We start from the raw sequence: 12,080 nt of genomic DNA, 5'->3' as shown, positions 1-12,080 counted from the left end.
ACGACGCCTACTTATAGTCAGCTGGTCACTGTTGTCAACCTGGACTTGGATGAATTTTAGCAAGCACATTAAGACATTTTCATATTTGGGTTGACTTTTAGATTTGATTTTGTTAATGCAAGTCATGAGTTTGATTTTGCTTCTTATTTCTTATTAAGAAAGTTTTGAGAGATTTGGCACCTAGTTGGTCTTTCCTCAAATTATATCCAGTTATCCACATTTGCTGACCCCAACTTAGTAAATTTCATAAGTATATTAGAGTATTTAACTATTTAACTTAAAATTTTGGATTTCATTGGTGTGGTATTAAATTGGTTTCATTTTGCTACTATAATTTTTCAATATGATGAAAAGATTTTTTTTAACTTACAATATTTGGCGCGATATTGCCATTGTGATGTAGTTCTTGATGTATATAAATACCCGTAATATTGCTCTTCTTCTAAGTACCATTTCTCGATAAAATATTCATCAGTAATCCTTTATCAACTCTCTTTATAAATTTAGCCATGGTGAGCAAGAAGACTAAAGGGCGTCAAAAGATAGCAATAAAAAAAATAGAAAACAAAGACGACCGCTTTGCCACATTCTCAAAGCGTCGTACGGGCTTATACAAAAAGGCCAGCAACCTTGTTTCCCAATGTGATGCTGATATTGGAATCGTACTTTCTTCCCCTGCCGGTAAGCCTTTCTCATTTTTTCACCCTACAATTGATGTTGTTATTGCTCGTTTTCAGAATCCTGATATGCAATTAAGTGAGATTAATCGCCTAGTTGCGGCTTATGCTCGAAACAAAGTGAACTATCTTAATAGTAGGCTTGAAGAGTTTGATACCAGAGAAGACGCTGCAACTGTTCAAACACGTTTCTATGACCAAATGTCAAAAACTAGACAAAGTGATTGGTGGGAGTCAATTGAGCAGCTCAATGCATGTGAAATGATAATGTTTGAAGCGTGGTTAGACAATGCTATGTTTAATTTGAACAATCATTTGAATCAATTGGAAATTGGAGCTTCATCCTCATCACCAAACTACTTCTAAAGATGCCGACAACGCACAAAACTAGCAAGTTCAAATTCATATTATCGGAATGTGTTTTTTTTGTTTTTATTTTATTTTATTTCGACAATGCTACATGCACGTACTCTGCTATGATTTTCATTAATAATAATTAATATAGTTTTTAAATGCGTTATCTTACAAGCTAGTAGATCTCTAAATAATAAATTCAACATCTCTTGTATTCTTAAAAATATCAAAGCAAAGTCTGACCTAATGATCAAGGGTGTTCTTAACCTAAATTTGAATAATTATTAGAAAATGCCTATAAAAAATGAAATTAGCACTCCTAAATCATTTGTCTCAAATATTCTAGTAGGAGAAAAACAAGCTCCTTGTGTCATTTGTGGAACCTATAGACCTGGTCTTGGCAGTTAGTTAGATAATACTCCATTTTCAAAAATCTTGTGTTTTTTTTTTCCAGTTAGGATCTTTTGAAATCCTGAATGCATAAATGGGAATTGGGTCATGGGAAAACATGTCAAGAGTGGCACTGTTTCTCTTAGTGATGTGTTTTCAGGGAATTTATGGGATTAGATTTGTGATAGAGAGAGAAGAGTGTTTGTCTCACAATGTTCACTTGGAAGGTGACACTATTCATGTCTCCTTTGTTGTCATTAAAGCTGACACTCCTTGGCATTCTGCTAGTGAGGGTGCTGTTGATCTTTTGGTAATTAATCTTCCTCTTTTTTTCTCTTCATATTCTACTTTTCTTCTGAAATTGGGATGTGTTTACTCAAGTGGCGAATCGAAGATTTAGAGTGAGTTTAGAATGATCACTTTATATGTATACATCTGAATCTTTTCTAGGGATCTTTACACAAATAGACGGCTAGATTACTGTTTACTTTTCCTAACCGGTATACATGAATTATATACTAATTACACATGGTTATACACATTATATGTGGACTAACTATTTAGTTAAAACCTGCCCTAAATCCGCCGTTGTATTGACTTTCTCTTTTTCACCATGGATTACACTTTCCCTTTTCTTTTCTATTTCTATCGTTCAATGCTTCTTGATTGATTCACAACACAGTTTGAAGCTTTTCCAGATATAGCTTATGAACAGACATAAAAAATTACATCCCTAGGGTGCGACCCTTTCCAGACCCTGCGTGAATGGCGGATGCTTCGTGCACTGAGCTGCCCTTTGAACAAACATGAAAACAACGCCATTATGTTTGCGTATGTTGATATGTTTTTTTTTTTGTGCTAATTGTGCCTAAGGATGAGCGAGTGGTTGAGACATTGAAGAGAATTATGAGATCGTAGGCAGATTCACCTGACAGGCTGGCACATCTACTTTTAACTGTAATAGGTTGTTCAATAAATTAGTCGAGATGCACACGAGTTGGATGAAACACCACCTTTATAAGAAAATAAATTGTTTTTCGTGCTAGTTTGGAGCACGATTCACATTAAATAATGAAATGGGATTAGTGTAAAGGGCAACCCGGTCCCGCATTCATGCTGGGTCTGGGAAAGGGCCGCACCCAAGGGGTTGTGAAATGTACCTAAAGAACCATGTAGTTTGATAGTTGAAATTGAGATTTGATACACATACCTGAGAGAATGAACTCTTGTCTCATAGTTAGAATGTGATAACTGAAAACGCCAACAGAGACATGATATCTACTTGAATTTGCATTGTACATGCTTTCTGGTTCCTTCTGAACTTTCCAAAGGTTGATTAAAAAGTTTTACTAGTTCTCCATCCCGAAGGGAACCTTGTAGCAACGGTAAAGTTGTCTCTGTGTGACCTATAGGTCACGGGTTCGAGCTGTGGAATCAGCCATTGATGTTTGCATCAGGTAGGCTACCTACATCACACCCCTTGGGTTCCCTGGACCCTGCGTGAACACGAGATGCTTCGTGGAACGGGCTGTCCCCTACTACTAGTTCTATACTCCCAGATAAGTTGGTGTTCAACTTGAAGTAGAAGCTGTGACATTCCGTAGCTTCTATTTCCTAAATTCCATTACATCAATCGCCCTGCTTCTAATAGGAAGTGCTTCTTGCAATTTTTGTGGCATTACTTTCTTATTAGAAGTAGAAATAGTGAAATTTGGTTGGTGCTTGTCAGACAACATGTTGATTCTGGTTTCCTCTATCTTATCTTGAATTGCCTTTTCTCTTATTGTCATTGTACCTATTGTTTCTGCCGATGGTCTATCGGAAACAGCCTCTCTACCTTCTCAAGGTAAAGGTATACCCTCACCAGACCCCACTTATGGGATTACACTGGGTTTGTTGTTATTGTTGTTATATTGTACCAACTGTTTCTGAATGTTCTGAAGTCTGTTTTAATTTTCAGATTAAGGGGCCTTCTGGAGAGCAGATTCACAACTTTCCCGACAAGACTAGTGAGAAGTATGAGTTTGTCGCTCACAGAAAAGGCGTTTACAAGTTTTGCTTCACAAATAAATCGCCTTATCATGAAACCTTGGATTTCGACGTGCATGTTGTCCATTATACATACTTTGATCAGCATGCAAAGGATGGTAATAATCCTCTCTGTTTTGGTTCATCTTTTTCTTTCTTCAACTCTATTATCGTACTAAGTATGAATATTTTCCGCTAAATGGCTACAGAGCATTTTGATCCATTGCTGGAACAGATATCAAAGTTAGAAGCAGCTCTTTACAACATACAGTTTGAACAGCATTGGCTTGAAGCACAGACTGAACGCCAGGCATTAGGTATCTATCTTCTCTGTATACATCTCGGATAGGAAGTAAAGCCTCAAAACAAAAACACAAATCTTATATCCAAACTTACTTCTAGATCGAATTGTGACAATATGCCGACACCATTTGCGCAAATGTTGTGTATGCCATTGGCCACTACCAGAAAAAATCCCTCATAACATTTACATGCAATCTCAGTGTAGCATCCACTACCTTGATTCCGTTTTATCTAGTTCAGTTTCAAGCTAAGTGATGATTCCTACTCACTTTTGGTTCTATCATAATATCTTTTCTATTTGTACCCAAGGGTGTGGCTTAGTAGTCAATGAAGTGAGTTCAGAACCATATTGTCTCATATTCAAACCCCAGGGAGGCAAAATCAGTAGGTGATATTTTCCCATCCGTCCAAGCCTTGATGGACAGAGTTGTCCGATATCTATGCTGGTGCATAGTGGAGAAGCTAGAATCTTCCTCCCCATTGTATCTTCATAGTAGATCACTCCTATGTTGTATGGACTCTCCAAAATGTTGCTGCACCCGTGTCGGATCATCCAAAAATATACTACTTTAACAGGATCCGACACGCACCCGGCGATATTTTCGGAGAGTCCGAGCAATATAGGATCGCTCAAAATTAGAGTAGAGGAGCGTAATTAGTTGTAGAAAATGTATATGTTAAGCTTAATCCAGCAAATAGAGAAAGAAAAGAAGTTGCTTTTTATTAGTGTTAACTCATACTGGGGCTAACTATTTCCTGCTGGAAGTGCAGTCAATGAAGGTATGAGCCAAAGAGCAATCACCAAAGCCATTCTTGAATCAGTTACGCTTGTTGGTGTCAGCTTTCTTCAGGTCTTCCTCCTCCAACGCCTTTTTGAACAGAAGGTTCGGACTATAAGAGTTTAGACTTGCATTCCTGGAGCTAGCATTCAGACATGGGCGGAACTTCACTCTTTTTTAAGAAAGCGTCCCATGTACATTCTCTTTTTAGCAGAAAAAAAAAATCAAGTCCACGTAGTTCACAGTTAGTCAGTTAAATAGATCGCATTAAAAATTGAGATTTTATTGACGGCTGATTCCGGAGAGTTCTTAGTTGCAAGATTCACAAGTTCCATATGAAGTCACGCGTTGTTTAACGTATTAAACTATCACAATTTCCTTCATTTTTTGCTGTTCTCTGATAGATAATTTTTGTGGCATAGTACCATTGACTTTAATAGGTTGTGTTTAATTTTTATTCAGCTAAAGAGATTTTTGAATTTTAGTCAGCTCATGTCCAATATTTAATACTTCCCACTTTATTCTTTCTTTCTTTTCTAAACTCCGTTGCCCGTGCCCATTCAAACTTTGCTCTATAGACCGGACAGAGGGAGTACTGATTTAATCGAAAAACTTTGAACGGTTTAAATACTGGGGAAAGTTCAGGCTTATATCATTAAGTGCCAATTGATGGTATTCCAAAATATCAAACAGGTTTTTCTCACACTATGTAGCAACTCATCCCAAATCTTAACTAAAATAAAAAGTAATGGGATCTGGACAAAATATACGCGGGAAAGATAAGATCATTCTCCTTCCCGGAAGAAAAGTGGGATCTGGACAAAATCGATGAAACAAAATAAAGAGAACGAGCTCCTTTCGGAATTTGTCAAGCTTCAGCTGTTAAACTTGTAAACTAACAGTAACAATAATAAACTCAAGATTAGAAATAATTAAACACATCGATAACACAATATGATTTGGTAGCAAAAAGCTGTAATCTGAGTAATATTATAAGATAACAAAGTTTTATTCCAGCAGGATCCATCACAGCTTGACTACAGCTCCAGTCTTCTGGAACACCATTAGCATAAGTTTTCAAAAAAGTTATACTTTCCATTGCAGTGTCTAGGAGCAAACAGAGTTCATCAATCGGCATCACCCGACCGCATACAGCAGAACCATTTCTTCTGAAAAAAGCATGTCCATAATGTTATTATCCAGAAAAAATGATTCTAAATTGTTTATAACTTTAAGAGTTTATGTTATCTGTGTTAGTAACTGTGTTTAAAAACAGTATTGGCATAAAACTGAAAAAACAGAATAACCAGAAAAGTCAGAAAGCAGAACTTAGAACACGAAACATAAAAAGTATTTTGAGCTCACAATTTTCTTGTGTGTCCTTAAGAAATTTAATACCCTCACTGTTGCCCAAGGTATTTTGGATTAATTCCTTCCAGGATATAAAGAAAAACTATTCTGTAATAACAACACTTCAAATTACAGAACTTTGGCGAACTCAAATGGTAGAGCAAATCACAATGTCTGTTTTCGAAAACAATGTTGTGATGCAAAAGAGAGAGGGGAGAGTGTTTTCAGATTTTCAGCCTAGGAATTTATAGCCATCAGGTCAGATTTGAAATGGTGCGAAGGTGTCTGTTTGGAAACTTTCCAAAAGTGTACCGAATCCGACCGAAGCCGAGCAATGACAGCACGAGACTTACTTTCTTCTCAAATATTTAAGAACTAGAAGAAGTGCTTCGATATATAAGCACAACAATCTTCCTTTTCCTATCCAATCTGGGATAAAATTCCTTTATAAAAAAGAACCAGTTCAAAAAATTTATTTCCCTCTATTTTCCATTTACACTTTAAATAAAAGTATAAAGAATTTTCTACACTATCAAGTCCTATTTACTTATTGTACAGGTAACTTGTCCTATTTTCAAGATTACGAATCTCACTTGTAACTTTAAACAGTACATGGAAAGATCTCAATGCATATATAACCAATCTTACTTTTATATCTACTTTATTTGAATTAGATTTGCACCTCCAATCCAACACAAGTACCTTTGTAAATACTTTTATTGTTTTCGATTCAAAAGGCGAGAGAAACCACCCCATCCTTCTCCTTCCTTTTTTCGTCCCCATGTCGCTAGACAGGCAACATGTTGATGTAAAAAAGGAGCCTTTTGACAATAAATCAGTATTCAATATAATTATGTAACATCATAGCACTTTAGTAAGGTGTCCTTGTTACTCTTTTATTCTCGTTAATTACCATTCCTTGATACTCCATGTTTATTGTTGTTCTCTTGTCTATACCGTGAATATTATTTCTACGTGCTATTTTTCCCAACAAAAGCGTCATAACTTGAGGAAACGATAACATAAAAACAGGTAGATAGCCATAGGACGATCAGCCACAACTTACTGATTGAGGTTTTCCAAAAGTTGCTGTATGCTTGTAGTTTTTCTTTGGTGGCGAGTGATCTATCTTGCCCGTCTTCTTCTCATTTCGAGCTTTGTTAAAGATGACCGAGAACCTCTCAGCTGAAGCTGGGTCATTGACATCCCACTCACCAAACTTCGGAAGTGGACGACCTTCCTATAAGAAAGAACTATGAATCAGGCAGGCAGTTCCTATAACAAACCTAGTGTAATCCTATAAATGGGGTCTCTGGGGTAGTATGAATCAGGCAGTTCCTATAACAAACCCAGTGTAATCCTATAAATGGGGTCTCTGGGGTAGTATGAATCAGGCAGTTCCTATAACAAACCCAGTGTAAGGCGGATCTAGGATTTCTAGTACATGGATGCACTACTAAAAAAAGGAAGAAAAAATGTATCTAGTGGGATTTGAAATCCAATTTCAGAAAATATGTACATAAAATATCTAATTTTACGAAGAGACCATGGGTTCACGTGCCCCATATTTAAACCTATAAATCCGCCCTTGTATACGCAGGCCTTACCCCTACCTTATAGAGATAGAGAGGCGGTTTCCAATAGACCTTTGGCTCTATGTCAAAATATATTGAAATGAAAATGAACCACATAAGCTTTAATCTTTGCCTTTTACATATTACATGTTAGGAGAAAAGTACTCTTAACATTGACAAACATAAATGGTAAAGGTAGTAATAAACCTCAGTTGTCTCTCATCACAAAGTGGTATAGACTATATATGATGATTTTGATGCTAAAATAGTATGATAATGCATAATTAACTGGATACTAATTTATAAACCAAAATTATACCAAGTCTTATTGGCATATAATTCTCTGACTCAGAGAGAGCAGACGACTTAAAGTAAACGTTCTAACATGACTAAAACATATATTCTTAAGTAATTGATATGCGAATATGTAAGTCTCTGACCGGGAAAAAGCTCGACATACACCGAGTAACAACATATTGAGCCTTAACCAACTAGTTGATATTGCTTAAACGAATTATTCACTTCCATTGTGTTATGTGCTAATAGGAGCTAAGTTTAACTTGATTTAGACAGACTGGTGGTCGATATAGTGGGATGAAAACTATGGGATCAAGGTCAAATCCCAATAGAGGAAAAAAATGTTAGGTGATTTCGTTTTATCCGTCTAAACCTTAAGCCTACGGTAGTAGGAGGCAGTAAGTACATGATGAAAAAGTCGAGGTGTGCACTCACCAACATTATAAAAGTTACCAAATAAAGAAAGAAAGAAAAAACTAAAGGTTCTTCAAAATCTAATTTCACCATTATTTGTACATTGGTATCGAACATACATGAAATAGGCCGATAGATATCTTAAAAAGACATTATATGGGAAGCATAAATTGCAAAAAAAAAAAAAAACAGACCGGTGCACAAAGCATCCCGCATTAACACGGGGTCCGGGGAAAGACCAATGTAGACAGCCTACCCTAATGCAAACATTAATGGCTGCCTCCATGACTTGAACTCGTGACTTATAGGTCATAAAGAGACAACTTTATCGTCGCTCCAATGCTCCCCTTCAAAACCACAAAAATGGAAAAGATCTCCAAAAAATAATCTAGGGCGACTATGAATAGAATAGAAAAATATAAATCAACCATGCATTGTGAAAGAACAAAACAAATGCTCACAATCAGAACTCAAAAATACAATTTTTAAACCTTATAAAGAAGACAAACATATAGAGAATTGTGAATCATACCGCCATGTCTTTAGAGTTTGGAAAGACAGAAAATTGTTTCAAAAACTTGATGGGAAAATGTGAATGCTCAATATAATTGATTGATTAATTGATTAATTGATATTTCTTTTTTTATTTCAGAAGGAACAAAAAGTGAGGGAGAGTCGTTCTCAAGAAAAGGGAAAAAAGAGAGAGAAAATCTCTCTCCTTTTTCTCTTTCTTGGACTCTACAACTCTACAACTGAATTTTGGAAATATCGTTAGACAGAAAAAGGAAAAAAAAGGAGAGAGAGACGGAACAACTGGCTTCAATGTGAGCCACTGGTTACCACCGGTGGTTTTAAAATTTTTAATTTTATTATTTTATGATGAGCTTTTTTGTTCATGATTTCGTTTTGTTGTTTGAATAAATAAAAATATAATTATCTACCAAGTGTAACTTATAATTATGGTTTGTTATATGGTGCTTACACTACCTATGACCGAAATAGAAACGCTTCGTTTCTTGGTTCAAAAATGCCGAATCAAGAAGCTCAACAAACTTTTGAAATAGCGTGCCTTTAGGAGACCCATTAAAAAAAATGAATCTAGACATTAATTTAAATATTCTTTTTGAGATATTAAAATTATTTTTTTTAACAAATTTTTTGGAAAAGTTGGGTTTTCGCATAGATAAGTAGGATCGGGTAACATAACTTTAGCAAGACATCCCCACACTTTCAAATATTTTAAATTAGGGAGATAGCCTTTCCACAACTCATAAGGAGTTTTACCCGTTTTCTTATAGGGAATCCTATTTTGTAAATGACAGACAGATAATATGGCTTCACCCCCAAGATTATCCGGAGCACCAAAACTAACAAGCATACTATTCATCATTTCCTTTAAGGTCCTATTTTTCTTTCCACTATACCATTTGATTGTGGAGAATATGACGGAGTTATCTCGTGAATTATGCTTTCTTTCTCACAATAATCTTTCAACAAAATAAATTCACCACCTCTATCGGATCTAACTCTTTTGATTTTCTTATCCAATTGATTTTCTACTTCAGATTTATAAATTAAAAACTTATCAAAAGCTTCATCTTTATTTCTCAACAAATAAACTTTTGTATATCTAGAAAAATCGTCTATAAAAGTCACATAATATTTTTTCCCTCCTCTAGTCATAGTTTGTTTCAAGTCTCCTAAATTAGTATGTATTAAACTTAACAATTCAGATTCTCTAAATACAGAAGCATATGATTTCTTAGTTTGTTTAGTTTCTGCACAAACTTCACACTTATCAATATACGAAAAATTAATATTTGAAATAAGACCTTCATAATGCATCTTCTTTATATAAGATAAACTAACATGTCCTAGTCTAGCATGCCATAAATTAAAAGAATCAATCAAGTAAGCAGAAGTACTAGCATTTTCATTCATAACATTTAGTACAAACAATCCATGGTTATAATAACCCTTGCCAACAAAATTGTTATTCTTGGTCAATACGACCTTATCAGATTCAAAAGAAACCTTCACCCCTGCTTTTCCTAATAATCCACAGAGACCAAATTGGCTCGGATACTAGGAACATGCAACACGTCATTCAATGCCAAAGTTTTGCCAGATGTGAGTTTGAGAAGAACTTTGCCTTTTCCAAGAACTTGAGTAGTTCTTGAGTCACCAAGATAGACAACTTCTTCTCCCTCCTCAACTTGGATGTAAGACACAAAGTCTTTTTTGTTAGCACATATGTGCCTAGTGGCACCAGAATCTAACACCCAATCTTTTACATTGGCCATAAGGTTCACTTAGGAAACAACCGCAACAATTATATCATCCACTTTGGCTTCAGTCAAATTTACTTTATCCTTAGTGGGATTATCATTCCCAACCCTTTTTCGGCGTTGAGCAATACAGTGGCCAGGTTTGCCACACACAAAACAATTGCCTTTTTTCTTGAAGGTTTGATTGTTGGTTTTGGGCTTATAACCATTTCTTTTGTCATACTTGTTACTTGATTTTCTCGGACGGTTGTTGTCCTCCACAAGGCTGCTTCAGTAGCAATTTCTTTTTCTTTGTCAACAACAGCTTGCTTGCGGTTAAAATTATTTCCACCAAAAATCACAATTTTCGAAACATCGGGAAAAGATTTGGCACACGTAATTAGCGATGGAACAACAACAGAAACAGTATGTGCAGTGGATGTAGTAGCAACAACAACAACATTAGCAACATTATTCTCCATAATAACAACGTGTAAATATCCTTAAGATTGTTGAAAAAATATTGGATTATGGAGAATAGATTTAGCTTGAGGCGTGTCAAGGACACTGTCCTTAAGGATATTTAGCCCACATCGAAATAAATAAAATTAGGCGTATCCCCCAAGATTCAACAAGCTCTTCTAGTATAACTAGGAGCAAAAACAACAAAGATTAACAAAATAAACCCAGCACTGAAAAATATAATATATAGGAGAAGTTTTTACGCTTAGTTTTTTTTCCACCCGTCAAAGCAAAAAATGACTTGGTATTTATAGATAAGAAAACACCATCTCATCATATGGCTAGCTAATGCAATAAATCTCCAACGTATATAACATTAAAGGATTAACAAATAATGAGAGGCTAAGACTGTTACAAAGAAAATTCTTTAACGTTTTGTAACTTTTCAAAGTTATTCAAGACTATTGATAACGGTAGTGGTTTCAAAAAGAATTTAAAGGCTATACGATGATAGGTTATAATTGTGTATTTTAGTCGTTTATTACACCCTAATTTACTGCACTTTAATTGAGCTTGCGCTTTAATCTCTAGTGTTTTGCATTAAATATGTGTTTTATGCCTTGTAGGAGTGATTTCGATCTATGTAGGCGTTATGGAATGAATTCAAGCGATTTGGAGCTTTGAAGTTTGAGTAAAAGCCCAAGTAATTAAGCTGAGATCGTGTTCGGGGAACAACAAATGATAGTTAAGAACGAAAGGAAGAATCGAGCGGGCATACGGCGCATCGTCTAGTAAAATGCATATACTTTTCGCTTAGAACTCCGTTTGAAAGATATTTGAAAGAGCTACAACTTTCATGTTTTACATTTTTGCAAATTCTCACTACTGCGCCGTATGAGACACCGCAGGGTGCGGTGCAGCAGTGTAAAAACTGGCTTGACAAGAAAAATACAAGGCTGCTGATAATCTCCATTAGCACACCGCATGGTGCAGTGCGGCTGCACAAAATTTACAGAGCCAAAGCCCTATTTCGCGCGGGAGAAGCTGTTTTCGTCTGGGCCCAACCCTACTTGGTATAAATTAGGGGTGTACAAAGAAAAACGACAAACCGCACCAACCCGATAATCCGAATCAAACCGAGAAAAAAACCCGACTATGGTTTGGTTTGATTTGGTTTGGTGTTGG

At 35.8% G+C, this 12,080-nt stretch overlaps 2 protein-coding genes and 1 long non-coding RNA gene across 3 annotated transcripts; 2 read left to right on the top strand and 1 right to left on the bottom strand.

The window, feature by feature from the left end:
- The first annotated feature begins 509 nt into the window (after positions 1 to 509).
- LOC104235668 (agamous-like MADS-box protein AGL62) lies at positions 510 to 1,043 on the top strand. Its single transcript, XM_009789483.1, has one exon. It carries the CDS (start codon positions 510 to 512, stop codon positions 1,041 to 1,043), a length of 534 nt encoding a protein of 177 aa, XP_009787785.1.
- Positions 1,044 to 1,499: 456 nt separating this feature from the next.
- LOC104235667 (transmembrane emp24 domain-containing protein p24beta2-like) lies at positions 1,500 to 4,944 on the top strand. The gene is made up of 4 exons (XM_009789481.2): positions 1,500 to 1,731; positions 3,382 to 3,568; positions 3,659 to 3,766; positions 4,524 to 4,944. Exons 1-4 carry the CDS (start codon positions 1,516 to 1,518, stop codon positions 4,655 to 4,657), a joined length of 645 nt encoding a protein of 214 aa, XP_009787783.1. The 5' UTR covers positions 1,500 to 1,515; the 3' UTR covers positions 4,658 to 4,944.
- Positions 4,945 to 5,298: 354 nt separating this feature from the next.
- LOC104235666 (uncharacterized) lies at positions 5,299 to 8,910 on the bottom strand. Its single transcript, XR_011400495.1, has 2 exons — positions 8,699 to 8,910; positions 5,299 to 5,700 (listed from the first exon to the last, which is right to left on the bottom strand). It is a non-coding gene; the product is annotated as an uncharacterized lncRNA (long non-coding RNA).
- Between the last annotated feature and the right edge of the window lie 3,170 nt (positions 8,911 to 12,080).

Source organism: Nicotiana sylvestris, chromosome 6 (assembly GCF_000393655.2).
Source record: "Nicotiana sylvestris chromosome 6, ASM39365v2, whole genome shotgun sequence".
Classification (NCBI taxonomy): domain Eukaryota; kingdom Viridiplantae; phylum Streptophyta; class Magnoliopsida; order Solanales; family Solanaceae; genus Nicotiana; species Nicotiana sylvestris.
This window is presented reverse-complemented; position numbering and strand designations above follow the sequence as displayed.

Excerpts from the sequence above, each read along its gene's own strand:
- LOC104235668 (XM_009789483.1), top strand. The coding sequence starts at position 510 with ATGGTGAGCAAGAAGACTAAAGGGCGTCAAAAGATAGCAATAAAAAAA.
- LOC104235667 (XM_009789481.2), top strand. The coding sequence starts at position 1,516 with ATGGGAATTGGGTCATGGGAAAACATGTCAAGAGTGGCACTGTTTCTC. Across the intron at positions 1,732-3,381 it reads AGGGTGCTGTTGATCTTTTG|ATTAAGGGGCCTTCTGGAGA; the intron begins GTAATTAATCTT and ends TTTAATTTTCAG. Across the intron at positions 3,569-3,658 it reads TGATCAGCATGCAAAGGATG|AGCATTTTGATCCATTGCTG; the intron begins GTAATAATCCTC and ends AAATGGCTACAG.